The sequence below is a fragment of the Pseudorasbora parva genome, chromosome 19 (genome assembly GCF_024679245.1).
Source record: "Pseudorasbora parva isolate DD20220531a chromosome 19, ASM2467924v1, whole genome shotgun sequence".
Taxonomy (NCBI): domain Eukaryota; kingdom Metazoa; phylum Chordata; class Actinopteri; order Cypriniformes; family Gobionidae; genus Pseudorasbora; species Pseudorasbora parva.
The window spans coordinates 38,363,212-38,382,594 of record NC_090190.1 but is presented as its reverse complement, the minus strand read 5'-3'; the positions used below and the strand labels follow the sequence as shown (position 1 = coordinate 38,382,594).

The 19,383-nt window shown below is 41.4% G+C and overlaps 1 protein-coding gene across 2 annotated transcripts in view; it reads right to left on the bottom strand.

The window, feature by feature from the left end:
• Positions 1-766: 766 nt before the first annotated feature.
• hivep1 (HIVEP zinc finger 1) overlaps positions 767-19,383 on the bottom strand; it is a 68,786-nt gene continuing 50,169 nt past the window's right edge. For both annotated transcript variants that reach the window (XM_067426314.1, XM_067426315.1), the window contains exons 3-9: positions 13,852-13,905; positions 5,358-11,065; positions 5,109-5,245; positions 4,842-5,017; positions 4,177-4,278; positions 2,818-3,368; positions 767-2,561 (exon numbers count right to left, since the gene is read on the bottom strand). In XM_067426314.1, the coding sequence (XP_067282415.1) occupies positions 1,398-2,561; positions 2,818-3,368; positions 4,177-4,278; positions 4,842-5,017; positions 5,109-5,245; positions 5,358-11,065; positions 13,852-13,905 (7,892 nt within the window). In that variant the 3' untranslated portion in view covers positions 767-1,397. The remainder of the gene's footprint in view (positions 2,562-2,817; positions 3,369-4,176; positions 4,279-4,841; positions 5,018-5,108; positions 5,246-5,357; positions 11,066-13,851; positions 13,906-19,383) is intronic.

Here is a 19,383-nt window from a genome sequence, read left to right as displayed (position 1 = left end):
TCAAGGTTAAGCCTCACCTGTACATACAGGTTGTAACCATGATACTTATTTTTTTCCTTCTACAGAACAGCGCTGATGTAAGCATGCATTGAGATCAGCGCATTAACCAATGATAGAAAAATTATCTGTTCAATGAAGTGGAATGTTTGATTTAGATTATGGTCAAATCAAGGAATGGCATTTCCATTGGATGCAGAATAGTTTAGTATGCACAACTGATTTTTAACATTCTACTCTCACTTTGACTAAATTCAAAAGGTTTGGTTGGACTGAATGTTCAGAGCTGTTTCCAGAGAGTCTCACCCACTCTCATGTTCTTCTGTGGGCTGGGTAACTAAGCAACACTTTCCCCCACCTCACCTTCCTGAATGATGCACCCTGTACTCCACTGCTTTGCCTGCAGTGACACGACCCATCCAGCAGGTGACGCTGTTGAGTCACAGTCTTAGCGGACTGCAGCGGCAGACAGCAAATACTGTCAATTGAATGAGTCATTCCCGGGCTGTAATGAGAGCTTTTGCTCCAAGCCTCTTGAGACAAGGACAATGTCACAGTTAATAATCCTCGTAAAGGAGCTGATTGGTGACGTCATTTGCTGGCCTCTCCAAGCTCCTCATTAGTGATTTTAGCTGCTGAATAATTCTAGTGCCTTGGAGAGCCCCGGGAATAACCCTTTCTACGGGGTTGATTAAAGGAGAAAAAAGACAACAAATCAGATAGCTAATTACATCGCTTAAAAAAGAAAAAAAGACTTCAGAGGCATTACTGCACTTGTAAACAAGGTTTTACTGATACTGTCGATATTATAGATACAGCAAATGTAAAGCCACCATTTTACTCATACCTATGGACTTATGGAGTTCAAAATGGGCACCAGGTGTAATATAATAAATACTTGACCACAACATCTGTGCACAGGAACACTGACCCCCAAAAGCCATAGAAATGTTTATATATCAGTACAACATTAATTTCCCCATCAATTTACGATAGACAAAACTTTTCAAAATGAAAACATTTAAAAATAAAACAAATTTCCTCCATTCTTCTTTATCTTCCATATCAACTTAATAGGCAACTACTAGATTTATAAGATATTATATACAGGTTTCTAAACGTGAAACTCCAAAAGGCACAATTGTCTATACAACATGTACAAAAAGAAAAAAACTGTCTGGTGCTGACAAAAGAGTACAAAATAAAATAATTGGTCATCATTTATGATTGCACATACATTATGACTGTCAGAAAATGTGCTTTTAGAGAAGGCTTGCCGAGCTGCAAACCTCCTGAAGTGTTTCAGTTTTACAAAGTGACATAGTTTTACAAAAAGAGGGGGAAAGAGAGAGAGAGAGAGGAATTCATAGGCAGAAAAGAAAGAGCTTTTATTGGGCCCCTCAGGTAGCTATGACAAGTCTATCCTCATCATCACTGGAGGCTTCATTGTAGTCATCAGTCACTGGCTGTCTAGAGACAGGTTGACGTGGCTTCACTTCACTAGCCCCACCTGCTGTTGCCTTGTGTGCAAGATCACAGCCTCTCTCGTTGGAGAGGGAGGGGGAAGAGAGCAAAGATGGTTGTGGTGGTGTTTTTGGTTTTTCCACCATGGCTGTAGTCTTCTCTGTGCCCCCAGTATCCTTAGATTCAGCGATAGTGCTGTTTTGAGAGACCTGCTTCACCTGTGTGCATGGCTTTGCAATTGTAGGATCATCTCCTAGATTGGCTGTTGGAGGACTGGCTGAGGGAATAGTTGCTGGTAGTAGTGATTCTGCAACCTGTGCTGGTGAAAGTACAGATGCTACACCCTCAGGGCTACGTGGCTTGTCCTGGGCTGCAGGGAGTGGGCTGAGAGCTGAGAGAGGGCTGAGGGATGGTATAAGGGCAGGCAGGGCAATGTTGAGAATCTGCAGGCCAGGGATTTGTCCTGGGGAAGCAGTGCTGCACTGAGGTGTGGGGCTAGCTGCCAACACCTGCACCCCAAGGGTGGCATTTAATGGCAGACTCTGTTGAGGCACCAGCTGGGTGGAGTTGGCTAAACCCACCACACTCAAGGTCTCCAAACCCATAGGCTGCAGGGCAGTCTGGGGAGCACCAAGTGTCTGAAGCCCTGCCACTTGGCCCAGAGGGAAACAAGGCAATACACTACTGACTGGCTCCTGGACTACCAGCGGCTGGGTCGGAGAACCCTCTGACCGGGGCGAGGTATTGGGGACTGGGAGTGGGCTGCCAGTCTGCCTGTGAATAACGCTGAGTGCTGGGATGGTTAGCTGGACTGGCCCGGCCTGAATGGGTACAAATGTGGAGTAAGCAGCCAAGCCAGCCGGAACAAGCTGGATGCCACCCACTGGTACCATGCTGTATGGGGAACGAGGGGGCTGTTGGGAGTGCAAAGGCAGGTGGCTGAAGAGATGAGTAGTGGCTCCTACTCTGTGCTCGTGGATCGGACCTGCATTTGGAAAGTGCAGGGGTCCCTGAAGAGGGTCAGAAGAGGTCTGAGTACCACGGTCGACATTAGCATTGCACTCACTTGCATGCTGGGTAATGCTGCTCGGCACTCCATCCTGTTAAAAAAACAATGTTATGAATATTTTTAATTAGCACTGCCAAGCAACACAAAATTGCAGTTTGCTGACTACCAATTAAAATTCTATTCACCTTTTCATGCATTCAAAGCAGTTTTGCTGATGTGCCAGACATGCGAGACTCAAGACATTGGAATGCATATGGGGTCGGGTACTGGTATGGGGTGAGGTGTACATGTAGAGAGGAAGGGATGTACGACGAGAAAGACAATGATTGCGAGGACACGGGTCTCACCTGGCCGAGCTTGGCGCCCTTGCCTGGCACTGGGGGACTAGGGGGAACGTCAAATTCAGGGTAGTCGATGGACATCTGCCTGCAGGGTGACACTGGGCTCATCATGTGTACAGAATCAGTATCAGAGGTCTGGGATTCTGAGGCAGGGGCGGGGTGGGCTATGAAAGAGGTGGGAGTAGGACCAGGGCTGGAGCAGCAAGCAGAAATTGACATCTGTCTGACCAATGAAACTGGGCTCATCATAGCCACAGACTCTGTGTCTGAGTTCTGAGAGTCTGAAGCTGGAGGAGGCTGAGGCTGGGGAGCTGGGGTTGGGTTTGGGTTCGGGCTGATGGACATTTGAGCCAGCAGAGAACTAGGAGCTGTGTCTGCGTGATTAGCAGGAAGATGCTGTGGGCTTGCAGAAACAGAAGGTGTTGCAGAGAGGCCAGACTCTGCCTGACTGTCCTCCTCATCCTCCTCTTCCCCATCATTATCTTCATCATCTGGGCCATCAGAGTCATCACCATCTGAGTCCTGTCTGTCAGCACTTCCTGCTCTTCCTCGATCACCTTAGGGGGAAAAAACAACTTAATGAACAAAACGGGCAGGAGAAATTTTATAGCATGGCTAATCCTAACGCATAGCTATAAAAGAGCTAGGTTCTATTTGGAAAATTCTCCTTGGAGAATTCCTTAATTTTTGACAGACATTCACAAAACCATTTTAGAGCAGGTAGAGTGTGACCTTTAGTCTTTAGGAACATTTCAAGTAATCTTTGGTCTTTCAAAAACTTTCACATTCCTGCGTTACAGCTTTAATATCTACTACATAGAAAAATAAGGAATAATAGATCCAGAAACACCCCTGTTATTATATAGGAAAGACATTAACACCTCAGACCACAAATGCAGCCTGTGCTTGACAGCTTGTGTGGAACTGTGAGAGGAAAACAAATATGCTCTCTGTAACTGAGACCAGAGAAAGCTCACAGCTTCTCTCTCTCTCTCTTTTCAGCTAAAATTAGATGCTGCAATTTCCTTGCGGTAAACGCTGTGTATGCCGCCCACATGCACCAAGAGTTAACAAGGAAAAAGACTACGTTTAGAATCTCTAATTAGACCGTGGCATTGCCATTGATCATCGCTGCAATGAAACATAGCTAGAGACAATCCACATTTAACAGATGGTACTATTATTAGTAAACCTATTAATGGTCAGGTTGAATCTGTTGTTAAAAATGACTATGTAATGATGTAAACAAAACTAAAGTGTTGCTTTTTGAGTTGTTTGGTAAAGTGTGGGTTCTCATGAAATTAACTTCCCTATTCAATATCCATTTAAGACTGATATTCTCAAAAACGCATGAAAGACTTCTACCTGAGTCTTCTCCGTCCTGGTCCTCAATGATACCCACAGCAACTCCCATTTCCATGCACTTCTTGCTGTGGGCTTTGGACTTCATGTGCTTAGTAAGGTTCCCTATGTGGATAAAGGGAACAGAGAGGTCACTCAGGTGGGAGGCGGATGCAGGGCATGGGAGTGGTTTACATAAGCATGACATGTTCCCAAGTACTAGCTCTATGTAATGGGTGAGTAACTGATAAAGTAGTTCTTAAAGGAACGTGGGCTGGTCTGACACTGTGCTGTTCTGCAGTGTAGCGTGGGAAGTTCAACTGTGATGAATCATACTGGCTTTTTTAAGAGAACAGGCACAGTCTTAAAAAAAAAAGCCAGGTAAGAGGAAAAAAAGCATACTAATTTTCAGCCATCCCTAAGATTTATCTAAATTACCTAACTGTTCTCAAATTCTGACATTTCATTAAAACTGCATTAAATCGTTAAACATGTTTAGATTTGTCCTTATGCAAGTGTGAGTAAGCTATTTATGATGGTATACATGCTTTTTATGGATTAAAATGAAGTTTGTTTTTTAGTATCTTCTTTTTGTCCTGTTTATTATTTTTAAGAATAATTGCATATTGAGGAAGAAAACAAAATAGATCCATCATAGCTTTCAAATCAGCCTTTCAGACTGAACCCACCTTTAGTCTTGAAAGAGAAGTTGCAGTGCGTGCAGTGAAATGGGCGGATGTCTGAATGAGTACGGATGTGTTTCCGCAGCATGCTAGGTTTCTTGCAGCGAATTCCACATTCCTCACAGATGTATTTTCCTCTTCCCCGTCCCCTGACATACACATACTCCTCATTCGATTTGTAACTACAAAAATAAAAGACAAATAGCACATCAAAACCCAATTTCCTGTTAAATATTTAGAAAGGGGGTAAGATAAATGTTAAGATTTACAAACCCTCCATCAAAGATCTTCACTCGTTGGGGTTCAGATTTGGAAGAGTCTCTGTCTGACTCTGTCAGATTATTTGATTGAGTCTCTGGTTTTATTTTTCCACTATTCTCAGTTGGCACAGACCTTTGCTGTATCAAAACCTGAAATAATACAAAAACTTGTTAATCATGCATGCACCAATAAAAATTTAAATAGCAAACAATATAAAAGCTAACTGTCAAAGCAGCATCAATCAAGTGAAAATGCTCTTACTTTTGGCAAGATGTCCTTTAGCTTCCCAGAGTAGGTCAAGATGTCAGATTTCAAAGTTGTTGTTTTTGCCTGGGTGTAGTGTATTTTCTTGGATGTCTGTTTGGAGTCGAACAAGGACATAACTACTTTGGTGGGAAGCCCCAATGGGTTGGGATTATTTGGGTTTACTACCCATGCAGAGTAGGCAGAGATCCTTTGGTCTGTCTGCTGAATGTGGAGAGATTTCCTTTTCATGAGAAAACACCAGGTGAAAGTTGTAGCGGTTTTCAGACTGGGGAAAGACAGGCGATGGCTGTCTCTGGTGTTGACAACTGACACAGAAGAAGCTAACTTCACTTGTCCCTGAAATGTTGAAGGCCTCAGAGGAGATTTCGATGGAGACCAGCGCTGCTCCTCAGGTTTCTCTTGTGGCTTTAGAGTGGTATTCTCTGATATAGCATAGCTTTGAACTCCAGGTGAAGAATGTGTAGCAGGTGTTGTGGTAGGTGTTCTTCTCTCCATCTCTTGTTCACTAACCTCAGTGGTTTTTATTTGGGATACTGGTACATGGGTGTTCTTTTCAGCTTCATAAGTCTCTGGCAATTGTTCTGGGGCATCAGTCTCAATTGGGCTATCCACTGGCTCAGTGGTACAGACCTGTCTTACCAGCATTAACTTCCTCTGCCTGGTCATTTCTGACATCTTTGAGTTTAAGTAGTTTAGAGATCTACCATCAGTGAGACATGCAGCTCCGTGCTCATCTTTAGCCCGTTTCTGTGTCTTCTCCATAGCAATGTCCAGGCTGTTGGCAGGGGAGAGCATGCGCTTGCTTGAGGCAGTGGATTCTTGGGGGCATAAATTTGCAGAAGCCAGTTTTTGTGTACAATGCAGTGAACCAAGGGACAGGATGCTTTGCTCAGTGGATTGGTTTTGGTCAGTGGTTTTTGTGTTGTTTTTCATCTGTATAGCAACAGACCCATGTTGTCTGTGTGATTGGATTTCTGGCCCAATCTTTGAATTACTGTTCACATGTACCGTAGGAAAGTTAACCTTAGAAACTGCAGACACAGGTGCTAGGCTGTGCTCATGGGTGATTAAAATCTGTGGTACAGGTGTAGATACTGGTGTTATATGAGATGTATCAACTTGTGCACCAGCAGGCAGTACAATTGGAGGCTTATTGATTACAGCCTGATAAGCTGGTTGTGCTACATAGACATTTTGCATTCCATCATTTGACTGTGACACTTTAATTTCATTAGCAATTGGTATTGTTATCACTGGTAATGTGATCTGCGTGCCTTGTACACCTGCTAAAGAATATGTCTGGCCTGTTTTTAGTACAGGGCAATTCATTTGGTATTTAGGTTCAAAGCTCTTCTGTTTTTTTTCATCAGAGCTCTTCTGAATGTCAGTCTGACCAGCACCCATATTGACCATAGGTTGCATGTGGCATGCTACAACCCTTGAGGTCTGATGCCATGGATGTGGAAGTCCATGAACTTGGGGTTGTTGGTTTTGGCTTCCAAGGTTGATGCTTTGAACCATTTGCTCAGTTTTTGTTATCGGGCCCTCTCCAGAATGGAGGACAAAGGACTGAACAAGTGCAGATGTGTTCAGATTTATTGGTCTAGGTTGGGATCCAGAGCATTCATTGTTGAAGGGGACTCTATGGATGGGGGGAGTTTGTTTCACTGCTAATTGAGGGTCTGGTGCAATCTTCAAGGACATTTGACGTACTAGAGGCCCTCTTCTTCTTTCAATGAGAGGCACCTGGGTAGTTGGAGGACATTGTGAAGTTTTTGGCAGGGCAGTCAGCATTGGTGGGAAAGGCCTGCTGGGTGACATGCTGCTGCAGTCAAAGGATTTGCTACGGTAGTCACATGAAATTTCCACCGATGACTGAGTGCAGCTGATCTGTTCCGAGGTAGCGCGTCTCATCATGCCTGGCACTCCTAGAGTGTTGTTTGCTACAGGGATCCCTTGAGCTTCTGGTGGCTTCCCAACAATATCAGCCCTTGATGGGCTGTCAGATCTTGGTGGATCATCTCTGTCAAAAGAAGCTGAGATACTAGAGCACCTTGACAAGCTACTATCTCTACTGAGGCTACGGGAGAGACTTGACTCAAAGCTGGATTCGCCAGAAGAGTGTTCCATTTGAGCAAGTCTGATGCGCTTTTTCTTTGGGGGGAGTTTTTCTGTCGGCAGTTTGGACAAGCTCTCACTCCTCTGAGGCCAGTTGAATGTATCTGCAGGTTTCTCTGTTGATTCTACAACTTGAGTTTCATGATCTCTGTCTGGTTCCTCTGTTACTAAGATTTCAGGGACTTGAATGTTGTTCTGCCGCACAAGCCGTGATTGCTGTACAGGTGTACCATCATTAGCAATGGTAAAGGTTTGCTTACCATGAGGTTCCATCCCTTGGCTGGCACATTTAGGTGTAGACATTCTGTCATGGTAACTTTGTGAAGAAGAACTCGCTGCAGCCTCTGTATGGCCTTTTACAGAGCTCTTTACTTCCTTTTCCACATGATCAACTGGAGATGACCTGTCAATGGACTCTGTTGTTTCAAAAGAATTTGGTCTGCTGAGGGAATTGGTATGTCTAATGACTGAAGTTCCACTTCCTTGTCTCTGGAGGTCACCTCTTTCTTTATTCTGTGTGCTGATCTGTGCTTCCCTTATTGGAGATAGTCTTGACTCTTGCGATTCTGCAGCTCTACCAATAATTTGTATTTGTCCTAAAATAGCAGAGTTACTTAAAGATTGGGTGTGGTGAGAATAAGGTCGCCCTGTCGAACCTGTAGAGGTCTGGCAGGAGTCAAAACTTCTTGAACACGGAGGAGTGGTCTCAGTTGGAGATTGGTCATCATCATCTCCAACACTTTTAATTTTCCTTCTTTTTCTTACCATGAGTGGTTGTTCTACTATGCCAGTAATTACTGCATTTCTGTTCAAATGAGGCTGCTGAATTCCACGTCCAAATACGTCTGGCTCAATCTCTCTGGCATGCATAGGCTTGTTTTTTGGACCATGCAGTTCAGAACAATAAAACTTCTTGTGATTTTCAAAATTTTCCAGTTTTCTGTAACGGTTACGACAAGTCTCACATTCGTACATTGTCCCTTTGTTTTGCTGGGGCTTTCGGTTTCTTTCGGTTGCATGCTCAAAAGACTTACTTCTCAGCTCATGTGTAATACTTGGTCCATGATGGCTCTCATCCATGGAATGAACTGAGATAAGAACATGACCATCATTTGTGGACAAATCCTCAACTGCTATCTGCCTCACTAGGGTACGAGTATGTACAGCAGAATTTGGAGTAGAGGGAGCTGAAGAGAATACATCATCATTTAGTGAGCTAATCTTGTCATCAAATGAATGACAGATCCTTAGTGGGTGAGGCTGAGGGGTTAGATTGGGGAAGAGAGCTGACTGACCAGGTGTGGTAGGCATTGAATTACTTCTTGTAATTGGTAAACAATCCATGGCTGGATACTGAGGTGGTACAGAAAGAAGAAATACTGGCTTTGATTTGTCTGTAGGAGTGAAAGGAGATTTTGGTATATCTGAGTTGGAACTAGATCTTCTTACTGGTGGTTTTAGATCAAACTGAAAAGAGTCTTTAAATATGTAGGATTTAGGGGAATCAATGCTGCCCCTTCGGGAAAGGGAAGTTCTTCTGGGTTTGACACTGTCTAGTTGCTTGTCATCCACAACAGCCTCGTTGTCCGAGATCAGCTTCGAGATGCGCTCCTCAAGAGATAGAGCTTTGGTTTCCAATGGAGGACGCATTTGTCCAGAAGGAACTCGAGACTTCTCAATAGATGCTACATGCATGACAGTTGCCACAACTGGGGAAGGAGGAACTTGCAAGGGTTTTGTAATGTCAGCTTCTGCTGGTGGAGTTATCTTAACAAAAGGACTTGGGGGACTCATAGCTTGATCTGCACTCTCAGAACGTGAAAAGTAGCCAGAGTCAGTGCTTCCAAGACTCCGAGGACTTAGCAGGCACTTGCCTTGTGGCTGTTGAGAGTAATCAGTTGCTTGTTGCCTTTGTAGCTGGGCATGGCTGCCTCCTAGTGGTGATTTACAATGCTGATCTTCATCCTCACTAACAGAATCTTGTAGAGGACTTGTGCAATCCACTTCTTTTAGTGAGGACAGAACCATTACATTGGACCGTAGGTTTGCTGGTTGGAAATCCCTTTGTCTCTGGGCTGTGGCATGTTCAGGTGTTGAATCTGTTACTCTTGGGCTGTCTGCACGCAAAGGCGAAACATTTACAGGGTGGACAACAACTTTAGGAAGAGCAGCAGTGACCTTTGGCTCACATCCTCTTTGTATAGCCAATGGTTTTAGAGTTTCAAACACCAACAGATGCTCAGATTCACCTTGGCTTCCTGGTACCATGCCTGCACTCTGCAAACTGCTTTCAGATAATGCTGTTAGGCTGCTCTGTGAAGAATCTGGGTCCAAGTCAGCTGCACTGCCTTCTTCATCACTGTCCCCACTTTCATCCACATCAGAATGTGTTGGAAGACCTTTATCAGACTCTTGGGAGAGGGATCCACTTCCAGAGTCTTTAACTAAACCCAGTTTGATAGCATGTGCATGAGACTTCTTATGCTTGTATAAGTTGCTCTTTGTCTTAAATGAAAAACCACAGGTCACACATGGGTATGGTCTCTCTCCTGTGTGGGACCGAATGTGTTTTAGAAGCACACTTGGCTTGGCACAAGCTCTTTTGCAGTATTCACAGACATACTTCCCTTGCTTTTTTGGTTTTTGATCTTTTGCAGAGATATCAGATACTTGATTTGCACCAAAGTTGACCATAGTTGTCATCTGAACAGGGTTGAAACCAGGTGTGACAGGGACTTGAATTGAGTTGGGTACTGTGGCTGACAGAGACTGGCATGTTTGAACAACAGGGGGCTGGCTTTGAGGGAAACCACCTGATCCAGATGGAACAGGTGCGTGCGTCAAGTTCAGTGAAGGACCCACACTGTAGCTTTTCTGGAACCCAGGTTTGTCCTGCTGACGATGTCCTGACATGTTCACATACTGCTGTGCTGTGTGTTGCCCTGTAGATGCCACACTGCTGTAGAAGTGTTTGGCTGCACTGAATGGTGGCACAAATGAGGGTTGAGACTGGACATTGAAATTAAGAGCAGGCATAGCCACAGCATAGTCTGAATATGTGACAGGAATGGAAACAGATTTCCCAAGATGTCCTATTGGACTACTGTTCTTCCTTTCTGTCAATGTATTGAAATCTGGCTCCATAGCCTTGAGCAATACCTCAAGGGGAGCACTTGCTTGAGAGGGAGATGCGTTTTTGTTGCTGCTTTTGCCACACCAGCCTTTTGTCCGCAATGGCCCTGCAGCACAAGGTTCTTCTGCAGAACTTTTGTGGCTGAGAGCCTGTGGCTCTGAGGTTGATGATTTCTTATGCTCCACTTTTACTGCTCTAGATTCAGATGCCTCCTGTGGTGCATCTTCAGCATCTTGACAGTCAGGCAATCCATGTAATGGACTGCTGGAAAAAGAAGAAGAGGGTGTGGCTTCCTTGGATGAAGAGATGTTTGGAGAAATGGATTTCTTGGTTTGTGATTGCTTTTTGACAGGAGATTTTGGTATTTTCTTTAGCTGATTTTGTACCACAACTTTTTTCCTCTTCAGTCCTTTAATGCCCTCGGAGTTTCTGCCAGTACTTTCATTTGTGTCTGTAGGGAAAAAATATATTTTTTAATGAACAACCCAAACAACAGTTTTTTTCAGATAAATGAAAGAAAAGAAAAAAAGATCTATGAAATATTCATCTTTAAATAGACATTTTTATAACCATCCAAAAAGCCTAAAAAACAAATCTAACATTTTGGGTTACACTATTACTTTAAAAGTATTGTAAAGGTTAAAAAAAATTGTTAAATTAGAATTTATTTGTTTTTTGTTTTTTTTTTGAGTTTTCAAAACATCAGGATGTAAATGTCCTTGATTACATTTTATTTTAACAGGCATCTTGCAACAACTGGCTTCTGAGTAATTAGTTATTGACATATTACTGTAATTATATTTTTTTTATTTTTGAAAGTTTGGACAATGCAGTACATTGCAGAGCACAATAACATGTACACCTCAAACCAGACAAAAAAGGCACAGAAAAATCCTACATAGCTAAAAACCAAATTAATCTCTTTTAGTGTGCTCTGCATAAGATTCTTCATCCAATGCAGCCAACATTTATGTAATCTATCAACACACAAATTGCACAGGCATTTTCCTGTCAATCTTCAAAACAAACACCCATGTGTTATTTTCTACTTTAATTTCCTCCCCCTTTGGCAGAATACCTTTCATCATGCAAAGTTCGTAAGCAAAACAAAATCAACCGTAGACTGCACTTTCCACAACAACTAAACATCAACATAAACTCTACGTTTAACAGCACAAATGACACGAAATTCAGACAAAAAGATGCAGACAAAACAACAACAGCAAAATTCTTGCTCTATCAGACAAATCAAAACATACCTAAGCAACGAGTGCTGATGAACTGAATTGTAGACAAAGAGCTTCAATATAAAATTGAAAAAAAAAAAAAAACAATCCTCTTCTTAGCGAACCCAGTTCACTATAAGCTGCATCAGTGCCTCTGACAGCTAGCACATAGACGAGACTGTTTTGGAATCTAGAAGATCTCCTGAGCTGCTACTGAGGCCCACGCATCATTATGTACAGAACCCACTCTCCGTTTCTCAACCCTCTGTCACCATCCCTCTCTCGCTCTCTCTTTCCAAACCCTCCCTAACTTGATCTCCTACATCTCATTCAACACTGTAATTGTGTTAGTTAGGATGAGATTTACCTTGTTCTATTCTTTTACAAGCTCTCAGTCAATGGCAGAGAAAGACAATAAGGCATAGGTTGCATGCAGTGTTTAATGAATGAATAAGCTTGTGTGAATTAATAAAACTGTCCTGAGATTGAATGTGGTCTAGATTCTCTGGGCAACAAGACTTGAGCACCTAAGTCAACATCTAGCAGACAACAAATCACTATTAATTTGGAAACGGAAACCTACCATACAGTATAAACAACTGAAACTTGTTCACAATTACGCACTGATGGGCGTGTTTTACCGCATTTGCTGTGTTTAGATTCTTCGTGGTTTTAAAGTTGTACTGAAGGCTCTTTGTGTGCCTGGCACCAAGTAGTTACAAAACACGCAACCAGGCCTGAACATCTGTGGCAACCCTGCACTTATTAGGGTTTCCCTTCTTTACTTTGCTTGGCATGGTTGGTGGAGAGAAGTGGTTAGCATTAGAACTACAAAGTCATCAATTCCTGGATGCCCTAGGAATTCCCCAGAAATCCAAATAGCCTGTTAGGGTTTCACCAAGACTTCAATCAAATGTTGTTTTTCCTCAAGACAACTTCCTTACATGTTTCTAGAGAACATAGAAAGAGGATATGAGGACATATGTGAGCTCTGAGCTAATTAACCACCTTTAATAGATTTAGGATTAGCACAGAGATGACCGGTGACATCACTGCCTGTTGTATTTTGAGAAGGGGTTTATGTAATATTGAACCAGTTGCATTCTGATGTAACCCGTCCCAACTAATAAAAACAAGCTCAGGATAAACCTAATTATTAAAAACCTAATATTTAAAATGAATACTTTCATGCCACGATGGTAATGAATATGCTAGTTGTATAGTAACATGGTAACAAAGGATTCAATATATTTACATGGTACAAGGTAAATAAAAAAATAATTCCATAACAGTATCATGGTGCCATGTCTTCTAATAAACTAAGACTACAACAGCTTATACACTCTTTTTTTTTTACTTTTTGCTTTTACATAATCTATAACACTTTCCCATTCCAGCCTATTATGCAACATCTATGCTGTTTTTCCATGTATGCTGGTAAAGTGAAGATTTGAAATGGCTGATCCATGTGTTTTCTGTTTAAACCAGAGTAATGTTAATTGCCATGCTCATGCTGTAGACGAGTGCTGCAGGTACATTCACAGAGTGCATGCACAGCAGAGCTAAATGTGATGGCCCCAGATGTAAGCCAACAGAGGTGCTGAAACTTCAGGAAACCCCCAGAACATCCAATGCACCCTCAAAAGCATCACGCTGCCAGCCCAGAGAACTTCAGCATAATACATGCAATGGGTGTGGCAGAACATTTAAACATTGAGAGGCCGAATAAAGCTGTGTCTGAAAAAATATTCAAAACTTTGACCCAGATTCCACACGGAAAAGCATCATCTTCCTTAGATGGAAACTTAATGAGCAGAGCGATTCAACTGCTGCACAAAGACCCATCAATTCCCCTTTAAAGCAACAGACGTGCTCATACCTCTCTGAGAGAATGAAATAGCTTAGGTACTGGATGTTCTGGTATTGAGGAGGGGGAGGAGAGAAAAGCTTCCTGTGGATGTTATTTGAAAAGAACAGTCACAGAAATGTTATTTTCAATGATGAATCATACCTTTGTGTCCAACTTTGGGGTCTTTGAGCTCCTTCTGTGCTTCCTCTATTTTATCTGAAACAGAAAAAGAAAGATTTCCATTTTAGCCACATGGCTGGATAATAGTAATAAGCATAAATTATAAAATCAGGTCAGAGTGCGGTAGCATTTCAAAATACGGCTTTAAAAAACCAATTACATCAAAGTAAGTCAAACGTATAATAAGTATTTTTTTTAATCCGTATATTATTAATACTAGAGACAGTGTTGACCATATCAACTAAAAATAAATTTTTTGGTTGACACTGAAAACAAATAATGTCAAGGTTTAATTTTACAACAGGATTAAAGGTGTTAGCAGGGGATATTGCTGTCTCCTTAAATCAATAATATTACTATATATCTAATGTTAAACATGTTGTGTAATATATTATAATACCATAATGTTGGCCTGCAAAAAAAAAAAAAAAAAAACTTCCTGTCTATCATCTCACAGGTACAGCAGACATTTAATATTTCATATTATCTGCTCTGTGTGTGGGAGGGATATGCACACTGAGAATATACCCAATATTAGAATGGAATTACTGATTATTATATAAGACCAGTCAGGACAGTGTGTACTGAGTGTGTGTTTGTATGTAGGCATGTATATGCGCTGTAAAGGGAATGAGAAGCAATCATCTCCTTTCACTACCTTAAGTCACACACCCATGCATACACAGCCATAGCATACACAAATACAAAAAAGCAGAACAGATGTGTGGTGAGTTTCAACCACAAAACCCCATTACAAAGCATTAGTAAACACTAGTTTGCTTTGAAAACAATGCCTCACTGTGAAGCGAGAACCGGAGCAGTTTTGGAAAGAATCCTTGCTTGCGGGTTGGCCACTAAAAGACTCCCAGACACTGCTCGGATCACTGTAATGGGAATGACACTCTTCACTGCATGAGGAACAGGGTGGAGTTGCGAGTGGGGGTGCCCAGTGACCAAGGTCGCAGCATGTTATGTCATGATGAGTGGGCTGAAGGCACACCCTTGATTAACTCCCCCAGCCCTATCGTTCTCTCGAAGCAAGCTCAATCTGTTATATAACCCAATCTTAGCAAATCTTTCCCTTCAACCCACATCCAGCATCACTTACTACACAAGGCCTGGTAAAAACACAGATTTTTTTAACGTTACTCTAAGTAAGTACGCACACTAACTGCATGTGGATGTGAGTATAATTCAGGGGGAAAACCATCTCTGAACCCGGGTTTGACAAAAGACTTTCATCTTAACAAATAGCTGTACAATTGGAATTTGTGCAATACAAAAATTGAGAAATCGTGATGAATCTAGAAACAATGAGGCATTCCTGTAATGCAGTACTTATTAAATTATTAAACAGTGTTTCAAGATGGAAATGTTCTTGCATCACAGTCACAATTACTGTTTTCTAGAAACACTTTCTTAAATTCAAAACAAGAGCACATTCATTTATTAAAAGTTGCAGAGCTCAAAATGTCTAGCAGCATTACACTTCAAAATCCGTTACTGGAGGTGTAAAAAAAAAAAGTATCCCAGAAAAAGAGAGAGAATCTTTAAAGGGATAGTTCACCCAAAAATTATCCCCAATTTATTCTCCCGCAAGCCATCTTGGGTGTATATTCTTCTTTCAGACCAATACAATCAGAGTTATTTAAAAAAAATGTCCAGGCCATCTTAGAAGCATATAAGACAATCTTCTTTCAGACGAATACAATCAGAGTTATATTAAAAAATCCAAGCCTTCCAAGCTTTATAATGGCAGTGAATGGCCCAAAATTTTAAGCATTAAAAATGCATCCATTCATTTTAAAACTACACTTAGCTACAGGGGTAAATAAAGGCCTTCTAAAGCTAATTGATGGGTTTGTGTAAGAAAAATATCCATATTTAAAACTAAGTAAAATATAGCTTCCTCCGAGAGTGTTAAAAGTGTTACGCTATGTCTTTACGCTAGTTATGCTTGATCTGTGAGTTGAATATGGAAGGTGGTCCGCTGAAAGCAAGATATTTGATTTTATAACGTGTTAAATATCGATATTTTTCTTACACAAACCCATTGATTAGCTTCAGAAGGCCTTTATTAACCCCCCAGAGCCTTGTGGATTACTTTTATAATGGGTGAATGCAGGTTTTTTGGGCTTCAAATTTTGGGCTGCCATTATAAAGCTTGGAAGGCTTGGATTTTTTAATATAACTCTGATTGTATTCGTCTGAAAGAAGATTGTCTTATATGCACCTAAGATGGCTTGAGGGTGAGTGCATCATGGGGTCCTTTTCATTTTTGGGTGAACTATTGCTTTAACAGCGACAGTTTAAACAAAAAACACTCAGTATCATATCACTAAGGTCAGCATGATCGGGAACGCCTGAACTTGCTCTGTATCTCTGGAGGACTCAATTAATCCCACTCTAGTCTCTTCCATTTCATCACATCACTCTTCACTCATTCTCGTAACACTTAACCACCTCGTGGAGCACTGCATTACAGTCATCACCAATTATAACATCATCCCATTCTGCACCTTCATCTGGGGGATTTCTGGATGCTGAGTCACCATAGATGTTTATAGGCTTGAACCGCTTGGTCTAACCACTAGTTTAGATTTATCCAACCCTCATCCGTTTGGAGCAATCAATGGAGCATATGAACACCAATGTATGAGGGATCAGATAACAACTGTTAGTTAATGAACCGCAAATAGGAGCCCCAGTCCGCCCAACACACTCCCTGAATTCCTAGGGTGAGATGGTGTCCGAGAACTCCACCAAGGCCTGTGAGCGTGAAATCAAAATCTGAATATTCTGGTTGAAGCGAAAGCGAGTGGTTGCAGGTGCCGTTTCCTCAACTGTGGACTGAGCGAATGCAAAGCGGCCTCAAACACAAGAGCATTGTTGAGCAGAGTGACTTCTTTGCATACTTTAGGAAAATTATTACCAGAGATAATTACGCTTGGTTTCAACTGCTACATCAGATTAATGCTGTGTCCTAACCAGGAAAAGTGTCCAGTGACAAGTAACTTGTCTGCTCACACTGAAAAAGCAAAAGACTGCATGACAACACAATCACAACCAGTAAGAAAAAAAAGCACAAATATTACATTGGCATGGGGCATTACCCTTAAAGGGTCAACAATTTATCTTATCTAGCCTTTAAAAGCGACATATTAATACCTTAGAGTAGGTATATATAACCTTAAAGGGCACAAATTCTGTCAATTATGTAGTTCCAAACTCTTATGAAACCGCAAGGTTTCTGTCACTCCATTGAAAGTCTAGGTAAACACTTAAAAGATCCAAAAAGGCTATAATAAAAGGTCATAAAAAAAGATTCTACATGAATTGAGCAGTTTAATCCAAATCTTTTGAAGAGATACGATTGCTTTACATGATGGTCAGATTTATTTAAGGCTTTTATTCTACAATGTACAACATGTTCCTGGATCAACGTGTTTGTTCATCCTGGAACATCATTTCAACCAACCAATCAAATTTGAGGGGCAATTTATGAGTTTACAGTTTATGTCAAGTTTAGGGTTAGGTGCTTCTACATCAGTGTTAATCATTCCCCTCTGACTTTAGGGATAACCCGTGGTTAGGTTTAGGGGATAGGATTAGGATTAGGATTAGGACTGACATTTCAGATAGAAATGTTGGTCCAGGATCAACGAAATATGTTGTCTTACTTGGCAAAATACTGTTACAGAGCTGTTTATGCACATTCTGTTCTAGAAGTGTGCTATAATCTGACAAAAAAAATTCAGATGTAAGGCTCTATATTTGTGATTCTAGTTTCAAATATCATGTTTTCACCTACATCACAAATGCACATTTGGGTGACCTGACAGGAAAGGAACCTCATGACAAAATTAAGAGTGAAAGAAGAACAGAAACACTTCAGAAAGTTGGTAGTCATGAACACAATGCAAAGAATCTCCTCTAGATATTTTCTCTTCCTCTTTTTCTCTATGATGGTGTTCAATAATGAGTCTGTAGGTATGGCGGATCTCCTTTCATTTTGAGAGGAACTCCTTGAACTGCAGACCAATTGCTATTGCTATTAAATGGCATGAAGATCAACTGCTATTCATTGCAGTTGGCATATGGGACAAACCACAGTAGAGTTGGTCCTCACTCTCAATCCTTCTCCAAATCTCTCCATCCTCTCCCACACACATTCTTTCCCCCAAAACACAATTTTCCTTCCAAAACAGCGACCACACCAACTCTAAACCTCCGATTCGGTGGAACACTTAGCAAGAGGATTTGGAAAACAGAGTTGCTGCACAAAGGTGCCAAATGATGACAATAATACAGGCTGAAGTTTCCCCTGGTTAATGCTGCCATGACAACCAGGAATTCTGAAGCGGATTTCTTCTTTGAAGAAACACGCACTGGTCATCTTGACTGGTCCAGGAGACTTCATTAGATGCTAGCGTATGTGCACTAACGACATAGAGGCTAATGGAAATTTAATGTGATCAGAGATCTGGATTTAATGGCCGTGGCAGCATGTGGGTATAAATATCACATGAGTGGGTGGTGCTTATTCACAAACACATTTTAAATGAGAGCTGGACTGAGTGTACCTGTCCTAAAGAGCGGGGTCATTAGAAAAATAGTCTCAGCCTCTCAGCCAGGCTGCTTGAAAGCCGTCTGATGCATATTGCACACAGAAATGGCTAGACCTGGCAAAATCTGCTAGTTCCAATCTGACGGGGTGGCTTTAAGTAAATTTAATTGAATTTTTTGAATTGCACATATAATAATGGCTATATGCATACATTTATTACACAATGATGTGTGTATGCAGGACTTGACATGAACATTCGCCAAATGCATTTATTTCGGCAGTGGTGTGTAACACAGTCACGCCGGTTTCATTTTATATACAATAGGCCTATATACATTTTTCAAGTGTAATGTAGTGTTTTCTGCTGCGCTTTCTCTCTCTCATCTCTCCAACAGTGAGTGACAAACTCACCCGCCTCCACTCACTCACTCACTAGCTAATTTGCTCCGGATGAATATCGGTGGTGTTAGAGTGCTTGAATTTCAGAGGGAGATTGCGCATGATTTTACTCAGATTTCGTGCAGTCAAATACACACAAAATAATGTCTAAATGCCAGTCTTGGCATTTAAACACAGTCAATTCTGTTTTAAGTGAATGTAAACAGAGAAAGAAAACACATATGTAACAGTATAATGGATCCATGGGTCAGGTCTTAAAGTGACAGCAGCCAAATTATGAGATAATGTAAAAAGTATCTCTATATTTCCCCCATGGTATCAATTTCAAAACTGAGTGACTTGTAACTTGGTGAGCAAAACATTTATGTCAAGGCATATGTATGTTTATGTATATGAAAATGAATATATGAAGTAAGAAAAAATCTGGGACAGAAAATAAAATCCCTACTGCTAAGCAATGTATATGGAGAACAATACATAATAAATCTACTGAATTTTATCTAATCTACAATGACTGAACAGACTGTAGCATGTAAATCTTCAGAGGC